We start from the raw sequence: 24,326 nt of genomic DNA on the forward strand, positions 1-24,326 counted from the left end.
CCTGTGGCTCAGTGGGTAGGATACCGGCCCCATATACCAAAGGTGGCAGGTTCAAACCTGGCCCCGGCCAAACTGCAACAATAAAATAGCCGGGCATTGTGGCGGGTGCCTGAAGTCCCAGCTACTTCGCAGACTGAGGCAAGAGAATTGCCTAAGCCCAGGAGTTGGAGGTTGCTGTGATCCGTGTGACACCACAGCACTCTACCCAGGGCGATAGAGTGAGACTCTGTCTCTACAAAAAAAAAAAGAAAAAGAAAAAAAATTTAATTCTAATGTATCACATATTGAAGCTACCTCTCTTTAGTAATTAGATTATTGATGTTGTATACACAAGTCAGTGTTGCATTTGAGTAGTGTTTATCAAAAAATTCAAATTAAAAATAGCAGTATACATAGATTCATGGTTGTGTTCCATGCGTTTCATTTTATATACCCCAAGAAATTGAAAATGTAAATCTATAATTACGCTTCCCCAAAACATTTAATTTTACATCTACTCTCTGCCAAGTACTATGATAAGGGCTTGATAATAGTTATACTATAAATTAAGTCTATCGCTTTTATTTTTATTTTTACTTTGTAAAGACAGGGTCTTGTTCTGTCACCCAGACTAGAGTGCGACGACATCATTGGCCCCTGCAACATCAAATTCCTGGGCTCAGGAATGCCTCAGCTCCCTGAGTAGCTAGGACTCGAAGTGTGTCCACCAAACCTGGCTAATTATTTATTTTTTCTTTTCTTTTCTTTTTTTTTTTTTTGAGACAGAGCCTCAAGCTGTCACCCTGGGTAGAGTACCATGGCATCACAGCTCCCAACTGCTGGGCTCAAGTGATTCTCCTGCCTCTGGGACTACAGGCAACCTGTCACAATGCCCGGCTATTTTTTGGTTGCAGCCATTATTGTTGTTTGGCAAGCCTGGGCTGGATTCAAACCCACCAGCTCAGGTGTATGTGGCTGTCACCTTAGCGGCTTGAGCTACAGGCACCGAGTTGCTAATTATTTATTTTTTGTAGAGACTAGGTCTCACTCTTGCTTAGTCTGGTCTTGAACTCCTGGCTTCAGCAGTCTTCTTACCTTAGCCTCCCAAAGTGCTAGGATTACAGGTGTGAGCCACCACACCTGGCCTATGACACTTTCTTAATCTCAAATTCCTATTTCAGACTTTCTCTCATTTTCATATTTAAAATGTGTAAGTATTCAGCTTTTACATTTTAATCTGGACTGATAGCTTTATATGCAACCGTGTATCACTCTTCATTATTTTCCAGAACAATTCATGGCAAAAGGAACAAAGCAGCAAGACTTTCACCAACTTCAGTTTGACCTGATACTTCCTGTCCTCTATTCATTTTTTTTTTCTTTTATGCATCCACTTGCAACCTATTCTTTGATGACTTCCAAAACAATACTATTTACAGCCCAGACCTTTCTCCTACGCTCCAGACCTAGCCATACACTGGGCATCTCTACTTGAGACTTTACACATCCTTGTAGCTTGGTATGTTCCAAACTGAACTTCCTCCTGTGCCCCTCTCTGAGAGGAGCTGTACCGTGTGCTGAATTGCTTAAATTTGACTCCCTCTCCCACATGCAGCATTCACATCTTTCATGTCTGCTGACACCATCCCTATGGCATTGTCCTACCTGCCTCTCCCCTGGACCAGGTCTTCATCACCTTTTCCCCAAGGTGCTGTTCCTGCACCTTTACTTCTCCAATCCATTGACTGACTTATTTTCAATTGTGATGAAAGACATATAACATTTACCATCTTAACCCTCCAATTAGTTTTTGACCTTATTCCTAGAATGACTTCAAAAACACAAATTGTCTTCCCAAACTCCTTTAGTATTCCCCTTCCATCACCTGTAGGATGAAATCTCTAGCATGACGTATGAGGTCTTTCATAGTTTCCTCCCTACACTAATTCTTCCATTGTACCCCCATCCCCTTCTTACTCCCTATACTCTAAGCATCTTTGTGGTCCTTAAGGTACCCTGCTGTTTTCTACCTCCTTGCCAGAGTATCTGCAACTTTTTTCAAAATTGAATACCACCCTCACCCTCTGCCTTTACAGATGCTTTCCATTTCTGCACACCTCAGTTCAAGGTTCCTTCCCCTGGAAAACCTTCTGGATGCACCCCAGTGGTCCCTGATGTATCTTACTTTATAACATTTCTACTGTATCTTGATTTCAGGCATAGTTTTTAAAGTAGTAACACTCTTGGCATAAATGAGATGTGGAACAAGTTGTGTTCTTCCAAAATCATCCATTTTGTCTTTTTGAATAACTTGATTTAAATTTCTAATAAGTTGAATTCACTTTATGCATTTGTGAAGCAAGAGATTAGATTCCGCAGATAAAATGCCCTCAAATCAGCTGCTTCCATCAAAATGGCTGAATGTGTGTACACATTTATATAGTGTAGTTTACATCAACACTATCTGTATGAGGCCTGGGCCAAGGAACAACGGTGGCCTCTAAAACCTGGAAGAAATGAGGAAAGACATTCCTCCCTAGAGTCTCCAGGAAGGCAGGCAGCCCTGCCCACCCCCTGACTTAGACCCAGTAAGACCCACTTTGGACTTCTGACATACAAACTTTAGGATAAATCTGCATTGTTATAAGCCAACAAATATGTAGCAGTGTGTTACAGCAGCCACTGGAAACTGACATATTAAGAACTTGAAAGAACACATTACCTTTAAGTTTATCCTGAAGATCTGGTGATGAAAACAAGATTCTGGATACTAATGTTATAATAGAAAACAAATTTTTAAAAATCCTAAGTATCCAATAAAAAAAGCAGTCATATTATGGCACATCCCACAATGGAATGCTAGACATTGTCTTTCAAAGAATGGAAAAATATTCTTATATGAATAGGCAAGGTTAAAATTAACTATTATTTGGAATTCTCGGTTCATTTAGAGAATACAGATTACTAACAACTAAGAAATACAGCACAATATATATTTTTTTTTTGCAGTTTTTTTTGGCTGGGGCAGGGTTTGAACCCACCACCCCAGGTATATGGGGCCAGCGCGCCCTACTCCTTGAGCCACAAGTGCCACCCAATATTCTTATTTTTTTTAAAAAAGTATATAGTTTTTAAAGAAGAAGAAATCTGCACCAAAATGTTAATTAGTATTATCCCTGGGTAGAATGCTAACAATTTTATTTTCTCCTCTGTGCTTTACTCTATTTGCTAAATGTTACACAATGGTTATTGTATTACATGGGCAATCAGGAACAAAAAAAAAAGTAAATGATACATTCTCTAAAATTTATAAGTCAAAGAGTTATGTAAGCATATTATTTGAACATGGAGGTTAACCACCATTAGTTATAAGTAACTCCTTTGGAAAACTGCAGTAAGAAAAGAGAAGGTGAGGGTGTGAGATGACTGCTTTCCATCTTGGACCCTTTCATACAATTTATTCTTAAAGTCAGATGTGCCTGTGGTAAATTTTTTCAAGTGTTCTTAAAAAACTTTTATTTCTTAAGGAATAAGAATGTGCATCTCTGACAAACCTATTAGCTGTGGATTACTAGTTCAGATCTATTCATTACATCATACCCATTCTCACTCCAGAATTCTACTTACTATAAAATGCAATTTGATTTACAGAAATAATTTCTTACCTATACTGACGATATAATTAATTTTTGTAAAGCATACAAGGTACAAACAAAAGTAAATTTATTTACAAAAATTACAATAATTACAGATAGTACAAAATGAGACATTTCCCCTGTTCCTGTAACAGGGTCAGAGCCTTCAAATGAGGATTTTGTTATTCAGAAATATGACGCAGATTCAGTAATCCAGTGCCTTTTAAAACTGCTTTCCTAATTCCAGGAAGCCTGTTAGAGAGATATACTTAGATAATTTCCTTCGAATCTTTCCAGAACTGCTATGTACAAATACAGCACAAATGGAACAGAACAGGGTAAGAAAGCAGAATAATAACAACAGAATAATCTTTTTTTTGGCAATAGTAAATTGTGACTATTCCCTGAATTATCTGCCTAGTGGATTAGAAGTAAAACCATGATTTTTGGCTTTAAAAAGAAAGTTCACTTTTTTTAACAGGCTGCACAAATCTACCATAGCCAGTATTTACCTGGTTATCGTGTAATTTACATTTCCCTGCCACTGTTTAAAGAAACTGAATTCTATAGTATCCAATTCCGTATCATGTCTTCCATGCCTTTTTAATCAGAGTCACTGCTACTACTTGAAGAGTCGGTTGACATAACCTCTACATCATCTTCATTTTCTTTATTATGCCCAGGAGGTTCCAACAAAAAGTCATTACTGTGATTTGGTGGTAACATATTCATGGACATATCATTTGACTGCCACGGATACTGGGGGGCAAGGACATCTGCAGAAAAGAAAGAAGCATAAGGAACAGTCCTATGTGTAATCAATCTACTTCTTACTACTGTTCCCTTTATGCACATTATTTGAAATAAACTTTAAGGTTAGAAATACACATTTGGCCAAATTAATGAAGATAAAATATATCAAAGAAAAGTATGATGTTTTAACAAATGAGAACCTGTGCTTTTTTTTAAGTAAAAAAAAACATATGACCCTATAAAAAGCTATCCAAATAGTTGACAGAATTTTTCTTTTATAAGACATGTACCATTACAAATCAAATGCATCCTATATATTAGGTCACACAGATTATTCTATCTATAGGTGATACCACATACTTCATTAAGTATTATATAATAAGTTTGAACAATTTCTTTCTTTTTTTTTTTTAGACAGAGTCTCACTCTGTTGCTCTCAGTCTAGTGCTGTGGCTTCACAGCTCACAGCAACCTCAAACTCTTGGGCGATTCTCTTGCCTCAGCCTCCCAAGTAGCTGGGACTACAGGCATCCACCACAATGCACGGCCATTTTTTGTTGCAGCCATTTTTTGTTGGTTAGCTGGCCTGGGCAGAGTTCGAACCCACCAACTTCGGTGTATGTGACTGGCACCATAACCACTGTGCTATAGGTGCCAAGCCTGAACAATTTATTAGAAGGTAGAGGAGCTGCTACTGAAAATAACTCTGATCAAAAAGTTGATGAGCCAAGTCTGTGTAATACATATCTTACAAAAAAAGAGACCAAGTCATATTAAAAGTATGAAAACAAGGAACAGAGCATATAAGTAGGTATAGTTCAAGACAAAAGAAAGAAGGCAGATTTAAAGAAAGGGTTACAGTATTAAGTAAATGTGCTAGTCAGTTTTAAATCTGCCCTTCTCCCTGGTCCCTGAAATGATTTCTCCTCTGCCAGCAGACAGTGTTAAGCTGTTTAGTAGAGGGCGACAGTGGGGAGAAGTATGGGACTACTACAAGAGAACAGGATTCCCCAGCATGTGTGTTGTTTTCTTCCTTTACTCCTGTGATGCCTGGCTGGTGTGAAGAGCATTGAGTGGTGTTTACCTCAGCAACTTTCAGTGGCACCCCTGAAGGTGGTTTCCCAGAAGATTTCATCACAATCCCAAAGGGCGGTTTCCTAGCAAGTCTCCCTGAAACCCCAGTGGGTAATTTCCTGCTGGCCAGGTCTGGCCTCTGACATCTAACTCCTCTGCCATGCAGTGGGCCATAGCTACACTACACGCTCCCCAGTGACAGTGTACATGGTATGAACATCAGTCTTGGGATGAGGCTGGGGAGGACCCCCTTCTAGTCAGTCTCTTCCCTGGGTTCTGCCTTGGTCCTACATGTTCCCCTTATCTGTTCCTCTCCTACTTTTAAAAACTAAGTTCTCTTTACCCCTTAGTAGTTCCTTGTGAGTAGTTATTAATTCTTTAAATTCTCCTTGTTCAAATTACTGGTGTGATTTCTGTCTCCTGATGGACCATGACTGGCATATACTCTGGTATAATCACAAGGAAAAAGATGTGACAATATCCAAGGAAACTAATACTTACACAGCAGGTTTCCTGGTTTGTACTTTAGGCAGCTAACAAGAATGATGCATACAATGTATTTTTAGTAACTCGGGCATCCTTATGATATAAAAACAGTATTAGAGCATATTTTTAACAATGTAAAAATATGTGGGGGGGGGGAATAGACTAAAATATTAAAGTGACTGGCTCAAAAGGTATTTTTTTTTCCTTTTTTGTCTTTTTCTACTTTCCAAATATTCTACTACATCAAAAGTCATTTACAAAATATTAACAATGAGGGATAACATGACAAATGCAAAATAGCACAAACATAAGCAACTTGGAAAATTGAAGCTCAGAAAAACTGTCCCATAAAAGTGCTATTTTATAGTTATAAGAAGCCTATCAAAAGCTTTTGTTACTTATTTTGTTAACTTAGGGGTTGTTCAGGAGTGTGTTCACTTTATCTCTGCAATGTGAACATTTATGTTTCTTATTCTACTAATATAGCATATTTCACAATTATAAAAAAAAAGGTTATATTTACATCAATAAGAAAAAGAGAGGCCCAATGCCTGAGGAATATGGCATAGTCCTAACAGATAAGAGAGAAAGGCAGCTTACTCTAATTTCACACCTCCATCTAGCAGTCTTTAAACTAGAGAACAGGGTAAACCGGCAAAGAACCTAGTTATTAAAATGAGCTGAGTCTGAAACCTCAAACTTGTTTAGGCCAACTACCCCATTATTGTCATCTCTGAAAACCCATTCTTTTGATGAAAATTACCTGGTAGTCTGCCTGCTGCAAGTGCGTCCCCTGGTAAATGACCATTCACACCATTAGTGGAAGGATTGTTCATTTGACCCAATAATCCACTTCTCATCTCTAAATCAGTTGGGTATGGTCTCCGCGGGTCCCCTAAAACAATGAAGACTGCTTTTAGTTTAATCATACATTTAAAAAAGCATTAATATCTTGTCCGGAGTATTAATTTGCCTTGGTTCACACTGAAAAGCTCAAACTATATGTTCAATTTTGGAACATGAAAGTCATCCTATCAATTGTTATTAAGGGTATAAAATAGTAATTTTAAAAATACATTTATTTTTAACTTCTCTGAATTTTCCCTCAAATATACTATTTTCTATATTAATAAAATAAGGCTGTCATTTTAGTTATCATTCCAAACGACAACTTAAGAAAACTATAAAGATCTAGATTCTTCTAAGCTAACTTCATTTTCTATAAGAAAACAACGATACATACTGAAGGAAAATAGATCATGACATATATAAGACAGAAAAGTCTAGAATGTTTATTGGAAGGACTGTCTAAATTAAGACTTTTTTCTAACATCTTTGACTTGTCATTTAGACTAATTCCTATGAGTTTCTAGTTGAATATCAAAAGTAGGTAATGTTTATTCTAATTACCAAAGCATATCGAATGGCAGTTTGGGGTTGATAGAAACAGCCAGATTTGGACCAACTTATTGGTAGTGTTTCTCATCAACTCCAGATTGCTCACTCCCCAAACTGTAGTTGCCCTTAGTACTTTTCCATAAAATACGACCTTCAGGAGTTAAATGGTGATAACTACCTCCCATTCCTCCAATAAGGCTGATGCTCTCCATTCAGTCTCCGGTTTTATGTTCTATCCAGTGTCAAAATAGCTACCACTTACTACTATCTTTCCAGTTTCTAATCATTCCAGCTCTTTCCCAGCCTGTGTGTTTGCTATTGGGTCCTCAGGACCTAAGAGAACTGGGACTGTTACTCAAACTGGAGCTTTGTGGAACTCCTGATGGTTCTCAACAGCTACATATATTTATAGCTCTAAAAGCATCATGTTATAATTTTTCTAATTATTTTTTTAATTTGTTATTTAAAAAAATTAAAGAAATACAGTCCCTAGTGGCAACGGCTTTGTAGAAAATCAAATTTATAAAACCCATGGCCTATATCCTTAAAGACATTAAAGATATGAAAATATATAGCAGATGTTTTTAAGGATAAATGCAGTCTATATTAATTTATGTATACAGTCACCTAATGAATTTTCAAAACCACACATATCTAGAATAAAAGAGAAATATTTTTACCTGGAACCCAGGTCAGTGGCGCACACACAGCATTACTTGCACTAATCCTATGTGCATACTTAATTATTTCTTCAGAGGAAATAGCACCTGAGAAAGTTAAAAGAAATAGCATCATCTTTTAGTCTAGATCATGAGATCTAGTCACGTTAAAAGTACATATATCAGGGCAGCGCCTGTGGCTCAAGGAGTAGGGCACCGGCTTCATATACTAGAGGTAGCGGGTTCAAACCCAGCTCAGGCAAAAAAAATAAAAAACTATAAAAGTGCATGTATCAGTTACACATTGTACTTAATTTTTATTTTTTTTAATTTTTAAAATTTTTTTTAATTATCGTTAAATCATTGCTGTGTACATTAGTGCAATCAAGGGGTACAATAAAATACAATCTCAGTCATCTACCTTTCCTAACAATACCTGTGTATGCATTATAAACTTAAATCATATATATTTCCAAACTAAAGAACAAGACATTATTTCAGAAAAATCAGCTAACATTAGTAAATATGACCACATTCAATAACCTTCATTATTAACTGCCACTAAACACTATGACTCATTTGGAAGCAACAGTAAGCACAACACAGAGAAAACAGTGCTTCATTTCTCAGTGACATACAAACTATGAAATCAGAGGAGACAGTTCACACCATTCTGTTTAACATGGCTCAAGTCTCTAAGCAGACCTAAGTAGAAAGATGCCTACAATGTAATTAGGTGAAAAACTAAACTGCTAAATATGTATAGCATGATCTTCTTTGTTTTAAAATGTATGTACATGTGTTTGTATTTTTAGTATATACATATTCACAGATCTAGAAAAAAAGTCTGAAAGGATACACAGCAAACATTAATAGTAGTTAACTCTGAGAAGTGAGAACAACTCACTTTTCATTTTATAAACTTTAGGTACTGTTTCAGTGCAACAAGGTACTCTGTGTATATACATGTGTAAAATTTTTGAGGATTAAAAATAAAACCACACTATGGTCTAAAATCAAGACAGGTAGCCTCAGTCACCTCTCCCAGAGATTTGTTTCCTGTTATAGAAGCCTAGCTCCATCTCTTGATGCTTTTTTTTTTGCAGATTTTTTTGGCCAGGGCTGGGTTTGAACCTGCCACCTCCGGCATAAGGGGCCGGCACCCTACCCCTTTGAGCCACAGGTGCCACCCTTTATGATTTACTTAAAAAGTAAATTCCCAAAGAAAAAGTTAAGGTAATAAATCTAAGATGACTAAATATGAAATCATATCCAAAAAGCATAAAAGGCAAGTAACTAAAGTTTTAGTTACAATTCTGACTTTTAGTCTAGCCAACTAAAAGACCCAGTAAGTTCCACAACAGAAGTCTTTAAAGTGGGGCAGTGGGACAGGAAGGCATGTGGGTCTCTGCACCACAGTTACGTGCTAACATCCCAAAGCTGTATCTAGTCCCAGTTCATTTGCCAAGTGGTTGCTCTTGCACTATGTCTTAGCCTTCAAGATCCAGTTCAAATACTCCTTGCTTTCAGCCCACATTTCCCTTCTCTCAATAATTTTATAAACTCCTTCTCTTCAGTTGGGTACACAGCCATAAATTATAAACTTGCCTTCTATTACTGTTTTTTTTATCACCTGAAAAACACCCAGCACAACAATGCTAGAACACTAGAACATATCAAGAATTACAAATAAAATTTATTAGAATCTTTCAACAGCAGCAATACATGAGTCATTATGAAACAGAAAATCCACTCCAACGGAAGCAAATGAAGCCTTCCCAGCACCACCAATAAGCCAAGCAAGTTGAAACTTGCATGGGTGAATCAGAAAGGATGCTTGTGGACTGTGTCTCTTGAAAGTGAAATAATGGACCATACATAACAGTCTGTCTCAAAACTTACATAGTGACCTGTGTACTCTCTTAGTTTCTTGAAGCCAGAACTTGGATTTTTTAGACCAGTCTTCCCATAGTACTAACCTTTTCTTGCTTTTTCTATTGACTTTAATTTCTCTTTTGCTTGGTAAACAGCTGTTGCCTAATATAAAAACAATTAAAAATATATATATATATATTATTCTTAACTATATCAAGAACAGTTTTTGGCTTAATTCACAAAATCATTTATCCCACAGGAACCACATGCAAAATTTGGAAATCCACACAATTTATCTGTTATGTTCTGAAACCTCACTTGATATCATTTATTTCAGTTATATACATTTCTTTTTCTTTTTTTTTTTTGATGTGGCGTCTTTGTCGCTCTGGGCAGAGGGCTGTGGTGTCAGCTCACAGCAACATCAAACTCCTGGGCTCAAGCAATCCTTTTGCCTCAGCCTGCCAAGTAGCTGGAACTACAGGCATCTGCCACAACACCTGGCTAGTTTCCGTATTCTTAGTAGAGATGAGGACTTGCTCTTGCTTGTTATATTTAATTTAAAAAGTACTGTAAGTTTATGTACAAGCCTCAGTATGACACAGTGGTTAACAGTATGGAGTCAGAGAATTTATGTTTAAGTGGAATCTCTCTACTTTTTAGCCTTCTTGGGCAAATAAGTTATTTATTTAAAGTCTTCGTTTCTTCATTTGAATAAAGACATTGACATTGTATGAATTGTTATAAAGACTGAAGTAATGCATTTGTAGTGCAAAGCACCAGGCCTAGTGCCTAAGTACTCAATCTTAGTTACTACTATCTACATGATAAAACTCAGTTAAATGTAATCAAAATGCAACAGAAAAAAATTTTATCTACAAAGATATCAAAGTATTATTTGTAACAAAGCTAGAAACTAAACATAGAAGATATAATTACATAAAAAAAAACTTAAGTTTTAGGCGGTGCCTGTAGCTCAGTGGTTAGGGTGCCAGCCACATGCTGTAGGACTGGTGGGTTCAAACCCCGCCCAGGCCTGCTAAACAAACAAAACAAAAAAAAAGTAGCCAGGCTTTGTGGTGGGCACCTGTAGTTCCAGCTGCTTGGGAGGCTCAGGCAAGAAAATCACTTGAGTTCAAGAATTTGAGGTTGCTGTGACCTGTGATGCCACACACAGCACTCTACCAAGGGCAACAAAGTGAAACTGTCTCAAAAAAAAAAAAAACAAAAAAAACACAAGTTTTAATAAATAGTAACTGAAGATTTAGCCTAAGAATAAGAGAGAGACTGTGCATGTACACACATGAGCTCCTGCCCTGAAGATTTCGATTATTAAGAATTAAAAATGTGATATCTTTAAATAATGAGAATGTGGCTCAAATATAATGCAGACTAACTGAAAATAATAGGATGTCATTTTTATACCTGGAAAATCATTTTCTGCTCTTCAAAATACTGACAAGTTTATTTTTCAGAAATAGATTAAACAATATCCCTTTCACCATAAGAACCTCTGTCAACTCACCAGTATTTGCTCTGCTTCCTTCAGTTGTTTTTGTAGTTGCTGAATATCATTGTCTCTTTTCTCTACTTCTTTTTCTAAAACTTGCATTTCATGATGAATTTTGCCCTGATTAAGTGCCAGTTTCATAAGTTCTTGAAATTCCCCATCACGGTGAATTAACAATTCCAGGACCTGTCAGGTGATAGCTGATTAAATCAGACAATAAAATACTGAAAGACTACATTTCAATGAAACAAAGAACCCATATATGAATTGGCTAGGCTATAAAATGTTAACATCCTCAAAATATTATTTCTGATCTATGCTAAAAAAAAAATAGCCTACTTTGATTATTTTTGGAAACACATGATTATCAAGGTTTTCTACTTTTTCTGCTATTCTCCAGCCTTCTAGTACAAGTACTATGCCAACATATGCAGGGTTATTCACTTCCCATTTGGAAGTGTACCCTTAAAAATGCACTTTAATGGAGGTTCTCACAGAATTTCGTACTTGAGATGATTTTAGATGGCACCAAAAACTTAGACTTTTGCAGGTACACATTTGTGTTAATATGTATTAGAAAAAAATGTTAACTGGGACATTAAACCTGTGATTTCAGACACAGCATAGCTTAGAATGAAGATGGTCCAAAAATAATAGTGATTTCAAAAAACAGTAAATAGGTGGTATGCAGATATGGCAAAAAGCCATGAAGGTTAAAATGTGTTAAATGCAAAGTCTAGGGTTTGTTCCTATCTCTAGTCCTCCATTTGCTAGCTGTGTGACAGAGGGAAAGTTACCAGCCTTTCTGAGCCTGTTTTCTCAGTATGAGGAAAAGGGATATAATAATAGTAGCTATTGTATGAAGTTATTATGAGGATTCATGATAAAATGCATGTTAAGTAGACACAGGAAGAGCCTTCCAAAGGCTGATACCATCACCCCATTACAGAATTAAAATACATTTCTAAATACTCGTACTTTACTGTGCTAAAAAGAGAATAATACATCATAAAGGAAATAACTATCAAAATCTGGAACGTTTTTAAAATTTTATTGAAAACTAAAATATACAGGTATCATTTTGACATGAAGTTCCTCTCATTTTAATAGGAATTCTGATATATGTGTGTAATAGACAAAAGACTGTGGTACAATTTCTGTGTATTAAACATTATTTTAAACAACAGAAAGCTTTTTCTATAAAAGGTATATTCTATTTGTCCAATAGCTCTCTAATCCCCATTTCTTCCAAGTCATAAGGAGAAAGTTAGGTTTCCGTTTCTATAAAAGCAGTATTATTGGGGTGGTGCCTGTGGCTCAAAGGGGTAGGGCACTGGCCCCATATGCCGGAGGTTGCAGGTTCAAACCCAGCCCCGGCCAAAAACTGCAAACAAACAAACAAACAAAAAAAGCTGTACTACTGGGTGGCGCCTGTGGCTCAGGGTGTAGGATGCTGATCCCATATGCCGAGGGTGGCGGGTTGGAACCCGGCCCCAGCCAAACTGCAACAACAACCAACAAAAAAAAATAGCCAGGCGTTGTGGTGGGCACCTGTAGTCCCAGCTATTTGGGAGGCTGAGGCAAGAGGATCGCCTAAGCCCAGGAGTTGGAGGTTGCTGTGAGCTGTGACACCACAGCACTCTACGAGGGCGATAAAGTGAGACTCTGTCTCACTTAGTTCCATGACAACTTTCAAGATGTTTACGTGGTTTGAACTAACCTGTATGCTATCAAAGAGTAAGACATCAGACTCTTTAGATTTTATTGTTCAGTAGGAAAAAATTTTTCAACTATAGTCAAAGACCTAGGTTGTGGTTCCACTCACCATGGACCTCTAGTTCATTTGCTCACCTGAAGCTCAGTTTCACAGAAGGTTTAACTAAAGACCATTACTATCCTATTCTAAAATTCAATACGAAATCATGAGTATTCAAAATGGTGGTAAGAAAATTTTCAAATAGGCACATCCTATTTTCTTTTTTTTTTCTTTTTGAGACAGAGTCTCACTTTGTTGCCTTCGGTAGAGTGCTGTGGCATCACAGCTCACAGCAACCTCCAACTCTTGGGCTTCGGTGAGTCTCTTGCCTTGGCCTCCAGTGTAGCTGGGACTACAGGTGCCCACCACAACACCCAGCTATTTTTGTTGCAGTTGTCACTGCTGTTTTAGCTGGCCCAGGGCCGGGTTCGAACCGGCCACCCTTGGTATATGGGGCAGCACCGCCCATCACATCCTATTTTCAAATAGGCACATCCCCAATGAAAATTATACAGGAACTGTCAGTGCTAAACAATATACATTCACAGAACTGTGACTCCTTAAAATGTATAAGGTAGGTCAGGGGGCCGTGGCTCGGGCCTATAGTCTTAAGCACTTTGGAAAGCTGAGGCAAAAGGAGCTCTTGAGCCTGGGAGTTTGATGTTCAGTAAGCTATAATCATTACCACTGAACTCTAGCCCAGGCAACAAAGTGAGACCCTGTCTCAAAACATAAACGAGAAGTGATGATTATGTAGGTCTTATTGTCACCTTCTGAATAATCTGTGTGCCTGGCTTATAGAACTGCTATGAGTATGTGTTTAATAAATGTCTAGAAGATTAAGTCAAGCCTTGCATTCTACTTCTCACACATTTTGTATAAATTCCTATTTAATCCCACAAGCATCTATTAATAGAGTATCTGAGAGACAAGGAATATTCTATTAACATATTTACCTCTAGCCTTTCTTTTCATAAAAACAAAACAAACAAAAATCCCAATACCCTAAAGTTAGCAGCTTTCTCTAACTTGTCTTATCTGGATCCTTAATCTTTGAAGAAAACAGGTTCTCTGACACTTCTCTATTGGGCCCATCAGATGTCTCTGCCCTCAAAACAAAACATGTCATAAGATAAAACTTGGATAATGAAGGGGCAGAGGATGGAAAGAAAAGGTCTGTGAGATATTGTCTCCTGTTTTGGGGGGGTGTTTTTGTTTTTCCATTTTTTCAGACAGAGTTTCATTTTGTCGCCCTCAGAGGGCATCATAGCTCACAGCAACCTCGAACCTCAAACTCTTGGGCTCAAAGAGATTCTTTTGCCTGAACCTCCCAAGTAGCTGGGACTACTGTAGCCTGCAACAACCCCTGGCTATTTTTAGAGACAAGGTCTCGCTCCTGCTTCAGGTTGGTCTTAAACTGCTAAACTTAGGCAATCCACCTGCAGCAGCCTCCCAGAGTGCTGGACAGGAGTAAGCCACGATACCAGCTTGTCTCCTGATTTACATCTTCTCTAGAAAGGTTAATCATCCTCATTCATTTTCTCTTTACAAGTATTTTTTAATTATGGTAAAAGCATAATATAAAATGTAGCTTTAAAAATTTTCAGAATTAGAAAAAAATATGTTCACTATAGGAAAAAAAATATGTTCACTATAGAAACTAAGAAGTACAGAGAAGTATAAAGCAAATAGGCTCCGCGCCCATAGCACAATGGCTGCAGTCCCAGCCACATACACCAAAGTTGGCAGGTTCGAAACTGACCTGGTCCAGCTAACCAACAATGACAACTGCAACAAAAAATAGCTGGATGTTGTGGAGGGCACCTGTAGTCCCAGCTACTTGGGAGGCTGAGGCAAGAGAATTGCTTGAGCTCAGGAGTATGAGGTTGCTGTGAGCTGTGACGCCACGGCACTTGGTAGAAGGGTGACAAAGTAAGACTGTCTCAAAAAAAAAAAGTATAAAGCAAATAAAAACTACCTATAAATTCAATACCCACAAGATAACCTCTACTAACAGTTGTGTGCTCTTTCATTTCCATTCATTTTTAAGTTTCATTAGGGAAATTAGGCCTAATAAAAGGCTAAGTTTATGACAGCACTAACTTTTGATTCCAAATATGGCTTTAATCTCCATTTAACAAACTTTTTTTAGTTAATAAAAAGACAAAAGTAAACAAATGTGCAAGTGTAACTAGAACTATAAGGGAAAAGAATAATATACTGCCAAAACTGTAGGCAACTATTCTTAGGCATACTGTTATGTACAGGATGCAAAGAAAATACCAATTTTAATGTTTCCATTAATAACAGGCTCCAATCTTCCTGTCCACACAAAGTATATATAATACGAAACTTGCAGAAGTGATTGGTTTTTATTTTTTACATTAAAAAAAAGAAACCACTTACCTGGTTTTCCTCTCCAGTTTGTAACAACTTTTGGTTTCTTGAAATTGCCAGCATTTCTATAAGTTCCCTAAAAGAAAAACAAACCAACAAAAAAACTTTACAAAGTTTCTACTTACAATAGAGGCTTTCTTTCTTTTTTTTTTTTTTTTTTGAGATAGAGTCTCATTATGTCACCCTCCATATCACAGCTCACAGTAACCTCAAACTCTTGGGCTTAAGCAATTCTCTTGCCTCAGCCTCCCAAGTAGCTGGGGCTACAGGCGCCCGCCACAACGCCTGGCTATTTTTTGGTTGTAGTTGTCATTGTTGTTAGGCAGGCCCGGGCTGGATTTGAACCCACCAGCTCTGGTGTATGTGGCTGGCGCCCTAGCCGCTGAGCTATAGGTATGGAGCCAATAGAGGCTTTCTTAACAGCTCTGCTCTCTATCTAGCTGACTTGCTGGATTCAAGGTACTCGTGGCATGCTGAACACTTTGGCTACTGCCCTGTGGTCCCCTAGGACTATGGATTTCAGCTCTCACTGCTACACTGCACTCTCACCAAAACCAGTTGTGCTTGTTACCAAACTTATCTATACCAGTTTTGCTTATCACTATATAAAATCCATCACACAAATACCGATAAGATACGATCATGAATAGCATTCTTTTTTTTTTTAATTTCAAATTAATATGAGGGTACAGATGTTTAGGTTACACTGTTTGTGTTTGTTAGGTAGTGTGTAAGTTGTAGAGTATTAGGTGTAGTTCCTCACCCAGGAAGTGTGCCATAAACCCTTACATTGTGCTTTTTAGGTGAGAGTGCATTATTTAGTTCTTTCTATAAAAACTAAGCCAAATGTTTGGAAAGACTCAATAGAGGTTTGCGAAGGACAACTATAAACAACCAGGAAAAGATCATAAAAACTCAGCAAGAGTCTGCTCTAAGACTGCTTGATGAGAGGCTGAGTTCTCATTTTGATTTGATATAGAAATCAAACTAGAAATCATAGACAATGCATTCTGAAAGATTTATGCATGAAAAACTTCTACATCAGAAGTCTGCAGACCAAAGCCACGTATCAGCAGTTTTTGTAAGTAATGCTTTCTTGGAAGAAAGCATGCCCATCAGTTTACATGTTGTATATGGCTGCTTTTCCACTACAAGGGCAGTGCTGAGTAGTTGCAGCAGAGACCATGGAGTTCATAAAACCAAACATAGTTACTATCTGGCCCTTTGAAGAAAAACCTTCCTGACCTTTGTCTTCTATGAAATGATTAGTGAAGAAACATTATGTTTATATGTTTTAAGGTAAAATAAAGCAATTAAGGGATGCATAGATCATTTTTTAATGACTCTCCACTTTAAATGATTTTTTTAATTAAAAAACATCAGCTAAGAGATTTTCACACATGGTAAAATTTTATCCTTCTAGAAGGCTCACTTAACAGATATGCAATTTTCCTACATTAAAGTTAGTTAACAGATCAAGGGAAAAAAGGTCAAGAAAAAATGTATAGCAGGTAATATTTATATATTAGTTTTAAACTTGTTGATAGATAGGACTTTTCAGAAATTATGCAGGAGAAGGCAGCCTTACAATTAGCTACCTAACACCACTCTAGTCAGACCAAGTGTTGGGACCTTATCACTGACTGCCAAGTTATTTTTACCTTTCTTTTTCTACCTTCCTTCCTGCTAGCCTCACACCATTTTTCAAGAGGATGCCAATTGGACTTAAGCCTGACCACTCTATTTCCCCCTATCATTATATATTAGTTAATTAATGGAAAGCACATATAAAAACACAAAGCATTCATTTACTCATTCATCAAATATTTATTGAGTGCCTATTTATGTGCCAGCCACTTTCTAGATACTTGGGTTATGAAAGTGAACAATGGCACTTAAATTCTAACACAGGAGAGAATAAGAGAAGAAATAAAACCAGAGTAAAAAGGATTGGGAAGGGAATAAAGCAGAGTGCTATGGTAGAGACTGTCCAGGAGGTGGGATGCTACTTAAATTGGGTAGTCAGAGGTGTTGCTAAGGGCACATCTTTCAGGTAGGACATGAATTAAACGAGAGAAGCCAACCAAAACATTCTGAGGCAAGACCAGTCGGCAGAGCTAGTTCAGTGGCCCAAAGATGGGTTTGCAGAGGTGCAGCCAGAGCACTAGAAGCACTGCGGAGAGGACGAGACAGGCAGGCAGGGGCCTGATTAGGTAGGGCGAGTAGTCATGGTACAGGATTAGTGTTTCACTCCAAGTCCAATAGGAAAATGGGCACGATGTGGGGTTGTATGACACACCTTTCGGGTGCAGGACACAATTAAAGAGGGACTCTTCCTAATAAATTCAAACACTGTGACCTGGTTGTTTGTACCCACACATTAACCTGAAATAAAAAAAAACAAAACAAACAAACAAAAAAATAAAGTCCAATAGGAAGCCACTGATCATTTTAAACAGGCAAACGGCATGACCTGATTTATATTTCTAAATAATTCCCGAGCTGTTTGGTAAATAGACTGTAAGAGCTCCAGAACAAGAAACACGTTAGGTAGTTTTGTAGTGTTCTAGGCAAAAGATGATGTTGGCTTTGACTAGGTCCTAGCTTCCAGTATTTAATAATGGTAGTGGGAGAAACAAACAGATACAGGCTATCTTTTGGAGGTAGAGCTATCTGGACTCGGAGATGGATTAAATTGACATTGTATGAAAACAGTACATCCCATGAACCTTTTTCCATACTCCATAGATGAGATCGTCAAGAACTTTTAGTCTAAGTAAAAGCTAGTTTCTGGCAGGGAAAGAATGGTGGTAACTGCAGTAGGACTAGGGTAGGGGATGAAAATGAGCCTTTTTGTTTTTCTTATGAATCTGGGATTATATCCACAGAAAACTTTACATGGGTTTGCCTTAGGCACAGAGGAGTACAAGGCAAGAAGATACCTCTAAGACTTAGTGACATTCTTAACAGTCCAAGACGGAATGGAAACCTCTGCTCTCCCCAGTGGTGAAAAGAGGCTGAAGGGTGCCTGTGCCCATTCTGGTTATAGGTGTGGCGATAAGAGCCTCTTCCTGCCACAGAGGAAGAAAAGAGCATTCCTGACATGCCACATTAGGATCCAGCCACATTATAACATAGAAATATAGTAGACATAGGGCTTAGAGCCCATATTGCTAGTGGTAGTATCCTTCAGGTAAATTATAGTTAACAAGAATTAACAGGCTGGCGTGGAAACATCAAGACCCCTCTCTATATGGTTTCTGTCAGACAATGAGTTCTGACATAGAGACAGGTTAAGAAAAACCTTTAGACTACAATCTGTGTTTCTATTGTTTTAATTTCTTCCAAAGACTACTTCATTCTATTACATTTTACCTAGTAACAAATATACTGAAAAACTACATAACCCTAACGGTAAAAATATATCCTAAATTTCAAATCTGCCATTTTCTAAAGTCAACAGGCTCAATATAAAAATAGGTAAGGCATGGCGGGGCATGGTGGCTCATGCCTGTAATCCTAACACTCTGGGAGACCATGGTAGGAGGATCTCTTGGGTTCAGGAGGTCAAGACCAGCCTGAGCAAGAAACCCCATCACTACTAAAAATAGAAAAATTAGCTGGGCATCATGGTGGATACTTGTAGTCCCAACTATTTGAAAGGCTGATGCAGGATGATAGCTTGAACCCAGGAGTGTGAGGTTTCTTTGAGCTAGGTTGATACCAGGGCACTCTAGCTGAGACAACAGAGCGAGACTCTGTCCCCTCCCACTCCCCAAAAAGGGCACATTAGTGAGATTTTCTTCTTATATTTTATAAAATGCAACCATACACACTGGGTGGCACCTGTGGCTCAGTCGGTAAGGCGCCGGCCCCATATACCGAGGGTGGTGGGTTCAAACTCGGTCCCAGCCGAACGGCAACAAAATAATAGCTGGGCCTTGTGACGGGCGCCTATAGTCCCAGCTACTCCGGAAGTTAAGGCAAGAAAATCGCTTAAGCCCAGGAGCTGGAGGTTGCTGTGAGCTGTGTGATGCCACAGCACTCTACTGAGGGTCATAAAGTGAGACTCTGTCTCTACAAAACAAAAAACAAATATCACAGGCCAGTGACAAACTTCATATATCACAGAATCAGTACATGTAACTAAGTCTGAGAGTGAGCACACAATGGGACTTTGTGAAAGCCAATCACACTGGCCTACGTTCATTCTGTGGAGTTCCCATGAGCCTTAGGTGGCAAACCAGAAAGTGACATCTCTTCCATACCGCCACCATCTCCAGCTTCATAAAAGAGGTACATATTTCATTTACCTACTGTCATTTGCTTTTTCTTTAGAGATGAACAAACAACGTGGTGGATAAGTCATGAGAAAATCAAAGAAAAACAAGCTTTCAAGACAATGGTCACTAATACTGACTACCCAGCCCCTCAAGGAAGAAGAATCGTATCACCCATCTGTCAGTAGATTCAGTAAGAAAGATTACAAATTAATAAGACATCAAAGTCTTTTTGGCACTTATGGAGAAAGGACAACAGAACTACAGCTTCTTTTAGAGGAGGCAAAAGAGAACTCAGTACCTCAACTGATAATGTACAACTGGAAAGTTGAAGGAGATTTCAGAAACACTGAGGTTCTTGAGGAAAACGTAAATGACTATCCACTACTTCAGTGGGTAAATCTGTTCCATCAAATGGGAAATGCTATCCTCAGTAATAAAGGAAAAAATCCAATATGCAAAGTTACAAATTGGCTGACTCTAGATGCAAGAGAATTTCTATTTAGTCTAAACTTTAACCTAAATAACAAATTACTTGATTATGCTATCCCAAGTGAAGAGTACATGAATATCAAGTATATGCAATCCTGTAGGTACCAAAAGCATCAGGAAAACACACTTCAGATACACAACCAAGAAGCCAGAAGACCCAAAGGCAAGATCTCAAGACTGACTACTGGGTTGTCCAATGTCAGAAGAAATTCTCAAAGACCATTACCTTGGATGGACAGGCTCAGAAAAACAGTTCCTGAACTTGGTGAACATGAAATATATACCAGGGCTACTCAGCAAAACAGAAATGATACAGTAAGTAAAGCTCAGAAAAGAAATGAATTTACTGAGCTCAAGAGCAGAAGGGTGAGAAGTAATAGTTCATTGGATATACTAAGGCAAAGATTTGAAGTTCTAAGAACAAGACCTACTCAGAACAAAAGACAGCAGCCACAGTTTCCCAAAGAGGGTGTCACTTCTCGAAGACAATGTATTCTCAGAAAAATTAATCGCTATCATCCATACCATATGGTTGGTCAAAATAAACAAACAATAAAGGACACTGTAATTAAACTACTTTCACATTCAGCAGCACCATCAAGATTCCGTAACAAAGATGTCAGAAGCCAACCAAGTATTAGACTTAGCCTTCAGGTAAGAATTCTCCAAGGAGAAATAGCTCAAAGGAATATTTCGAGCAGAACATCCACAATTCAAAGAACTGGAAAAATTGGCTCATACAGGAGCAGCAGAGGTATTTCCCAGTTAATCATTAGTTTTTCTAAATTCAGTGGAGCACAAACTTGTATTAGAACTACATGGCTACCTCTTCAAGGTATTTCAGAGACTTGCTATGGCAGATCAATGGTTCTAAAAGCACTGGTTAGGTTCAGCACACTGAGTTTTTCAAATGAAAGTTGGTCCTATTTAGAAAAGCAGTGGGCTAGGCAGCATTCGTGGGATGTTAATTTGTTGTTTAATAACTTAAAAAGAATAACTCAACATGAACTAAATGAAGCTTTGATCAGCTGTCCCAAAGACAATAATGTAGTACAGAACAAAGACATCAATAATTTAACCGAAAACATCATACTACAAATGCTCCGTCTGGCTAGTGTCTTTTTACTGAGAAATAATGCACGTATTCATTTGAGAGGACTAACTAATAATAAAGAAACCAACAAAGTCTTCATCACAAAGTATAAAACCAGCAAAGACAAAGAAGACAGAGCTTGCATTAATCCGTGTAAACATTTACATAGAGGCAATACCCTAAGACAGCTGCCTTGTGCCTATGAGTTTCTTACTCATGGTACTCATCACTGGCCAGCTGAAAATTCCATGTGCCCTATTTGTCATCAGATACTATCTGAGTCTAATACAGTTTAAACAGTGGATTAAACACATAAGCCATTTAATATCATGTGTTCTGGTGTCTGTGTTTTTAGGTTTTTCTTTCATCATTTAATGCCATGCTGACCTAGTAACCTGGTAAGTAATTCCGTAGCAGGGACTAAATTTACAGCAAAGGTGAAAGGCCAGGAGACGTGGCTCATGCCTGTAATTCTAGCACTCTGGGAGGCCTAGGTGGTTGGATTGCTTGAGCTCAGGAGTTGGAGACCAGCCTGAACAAGAGCAAGATCTCACCTCTACTAAAAACAGAAAAACCAGATGGGTGTCTTGGCCGGCCCCTGTAGTCCCAGCTATTTGTGGGAGGCTGAGGCAAGAGGATTGCTTGAGGCTAGGAGTTTGAGGTTGCTGTGAACTATGAAGAAAGGGTCATCGCACTCTACCCGGGGTGACAGAGGGAGACTCTGTCTAAAAAAAAAGAAATACAGTAAAAGTAAAATGCTGATGGTTAATTAGATCAGGTATATTTCAAAATGCAGGAGATAAGATTTATTCTAAAGCTGTCAAAGAATGTTATCTACGAAAACGATGACATTTGAGCTGGATTTGGAAGGATGAATTTGGAAGTGGAGTGGGAAGGGCACCGATGATAAAGTCTGGCTAGTGTGAGAATGGGGAGTATTCACCAAAGCTAGAGTGAGGGTTAAGGAGGGCAGAGGGGTGTGGAAGAAAACGAGGACAGGATGGACTGAGAGAGATGGAGAATGGACTGAGAGAGATGGAGAATGGACTTGCTGTACACAACTTAAGGAATTTGGACTTAACAACACTGAACAATGGGAACCTATCAAATATTTTTCTGCAGAAAAGTGATATGAAAATGCCTTTTTTTTTCTTTATGAAATGCTTTTTAAAACAGTAACCAGTCTTGGGCAGCGCCTGTTGCTCAGTGAGTGGGACGCAGGCCCCCATATACCGAGGGTGGCAGGTTCAAGCCCGGCCAAACTGCAACAAAAAAATGACCGGATTGTGGCGGGCGCCTGTAGTCCCAGCTACTCGGGAGGCTGAGGCAGGAGAATCGCCTGAGCCCAGGAGCTGGAGGTTGCTGTGCGCTGTGTGACGCCACGGCACTCTACCGAGGGCGATAGAGGGACACTCCGTCTTTAAAAAACAAAACAAAACAAACAAACAAACAAAAAAAAACCGTAACCAGTCTTAGGCAACACAAAAGGATAAAATATATAAGAATTAAGGTTAAGTAAAACTGTAAGGAGTAGCGACAGCGGAGATAAGAATGAGGGCAAATCTGAACATTTTAGGAGGTAGAACCTATACAATTTAACATCCAAGTTACATGAGGAAGTTAAGGAAGACTCCAACTTGAAAGACTATCAGGAAAGGTGACAATATGGAGAATGATATCCAAGTTCATCTATCTCTGCCAAAGAGATCATCCCAAACTACTAAACTGCAATTCCAAGTCGTGGATGCTCCTGGTCGCGTTTCCAGGCTTTTGTATCTACCGGTTGCCTAGTGAGTCCGCTGAACTCTTCTTTTCAGGAAACCGGCCTTGACCAGAGCGGAAAAGGTGCCTATTCCCTGTGCTCCGTAGCCTGCAGGGGATCCCTTCAATCACTTTACACATGCTCACTCCTTTTAGATAATCAACATCCAGCTGCCCCTTCGCTACCACCTCCGCAGCGCTGGGCACCCAGGAGGAATTCCATAAATGTTGGCTCAGTGTCGGTGGCCGAAGGGGTTGAGACGGCGCGATTTCTTGAGTTCCGCTACGGCTCTTACATTCCTGGGCGTTCCAGGATTACTGTTATTCTAAAATATTCCCCAGCGGGAAAAAATATTCCTCCCAGAGTTCCGAAGGTTTGCAGACCCCAAGTCCACAACATTTGCGCACCAGAGGCTTCCCCGAGCTAGGTTCTCCCCTCCCCGCCAAGCGCCCGGATCGACTCCAGAGTCAGCCCCTCGCCACAACCCCAGCCGGGCTGAGGCCGACGTCATTACCTCGACAAGACCTCCAGATCTTCAAGAGCAGACAGCAGCCGCTCTCGTGTGCTGTTACCACCCGCGGCCCCCAAGCTGCCTCCGAGCCGCTCCTTCTCCTTCTCCCCACTGGAAGATGCAGCCATACTTAATACGAACTAATAGGCCGGCGCACTCACACTGCGCACTGACACGGAGGCGAAAGAACTTATATGGGCTCGGAAGCGGAAGGAAGAGTCATAGAGGCGAGGGACGCGAGGCTTGGCCAGCGCGTCCCCTGCGTGCCTGGAGGGGCAGTGCGGCGGTGGCGCCATCTGCTGGGCCAGCAAGGGCGTTGGCGTTCAAACCTCAGGAGAGACTTGAACAGAGAACAGGAAGCACAGCACAGGCCTAGTGGTTTCAAAAATCAATAGGAGGTGGGACTTCACCTAATGTGCATAATGCAATGGTATATTTCAAAACCATTAAGAGTAGAGTATAAATGTCTTACCACATCAAATAAGCAAGTAAAGTGATGGTTATATTAAAACGTTTGATGTAAGCTTTCCACATTGTATATCAAATCAGCACATTGTATGCCATAAATGCATTAATGTACAGTTATGGTTTAATAAAATAAAAATAATCAACAGGAGGCTTCTCTTAAATAGTTTTGTTTAGTTTTTATTCCCGAGACAAAGTCTC

At 38.9% G+C, this 24,326-nt stretch overlaps 2 protein-coding genes across 2 annotated transcripts in view; one reads left to right on the forward strand and one right to left on the reverse strand.

Moving 5' to 3' along the window:
* The window catches only part of NUDT15 (nudix hydrolase 15), a 33,677-nt gene extending 11,945 nt beyond the window's left edge, over positions 1-21,732 (forward strand). Inside the window, exon 2 of the mRNA XM_053563079.1 lies at positions 19,861-21,732. Within this exon, the coding sequence (XP_053419054.1) occupies positions 19,890-21,683 (1,794 nt within the window). The 5' untranslated portion in view covers positions 19,861-19,889 and the 3' untranslated portion in view covers positions 21,684-21,732. The remainder of the gene's footprint in view (positions 1-19,860) is intronic.
* Positions 4,196-23,839, reverse strand: MED4 (mediator complex subunit 4). Its single transcript, XM_053563082.1, has 7 exons — positions 23,664-23,839; positions 15,532-15,598; positions 11,385-11,555; positions 9,964-10,021; positions 8,006-8,092; positions 6,691-6,822; positions 4,196-4,390 (listed from the first exon to the last, which is right to left on the reverse strand). The coding sequence occupies exons 1-7, from the start codon at positions 23,786-23,788 to the stop codon at positions 4,218-4,220; spliced, it is 813 nt and encodes a 270-aa protein (XP_053419057.1). The 5' UTR covers positions 23,789-23,839; the 3' UTR covers positions 4,196-4,217.
* Between the last annotated feature and the right edge of the window lie 487 nt (positions 23,840-24,326).

Source organism: Nycticebus coucang, chromosome 15, assembly GCF_027406575.1.
Source record: "Nycticebus coucang isolate mNycCou1 chromosome 15, mNycCou1.pri, whole genome shotgun sequence".
Lineage (NCBI taxonomy): Eukaryota > Metazoa > Chordata > Mammalia > Primates > Lorisidae > Nycticebus > Nycticebus coucang.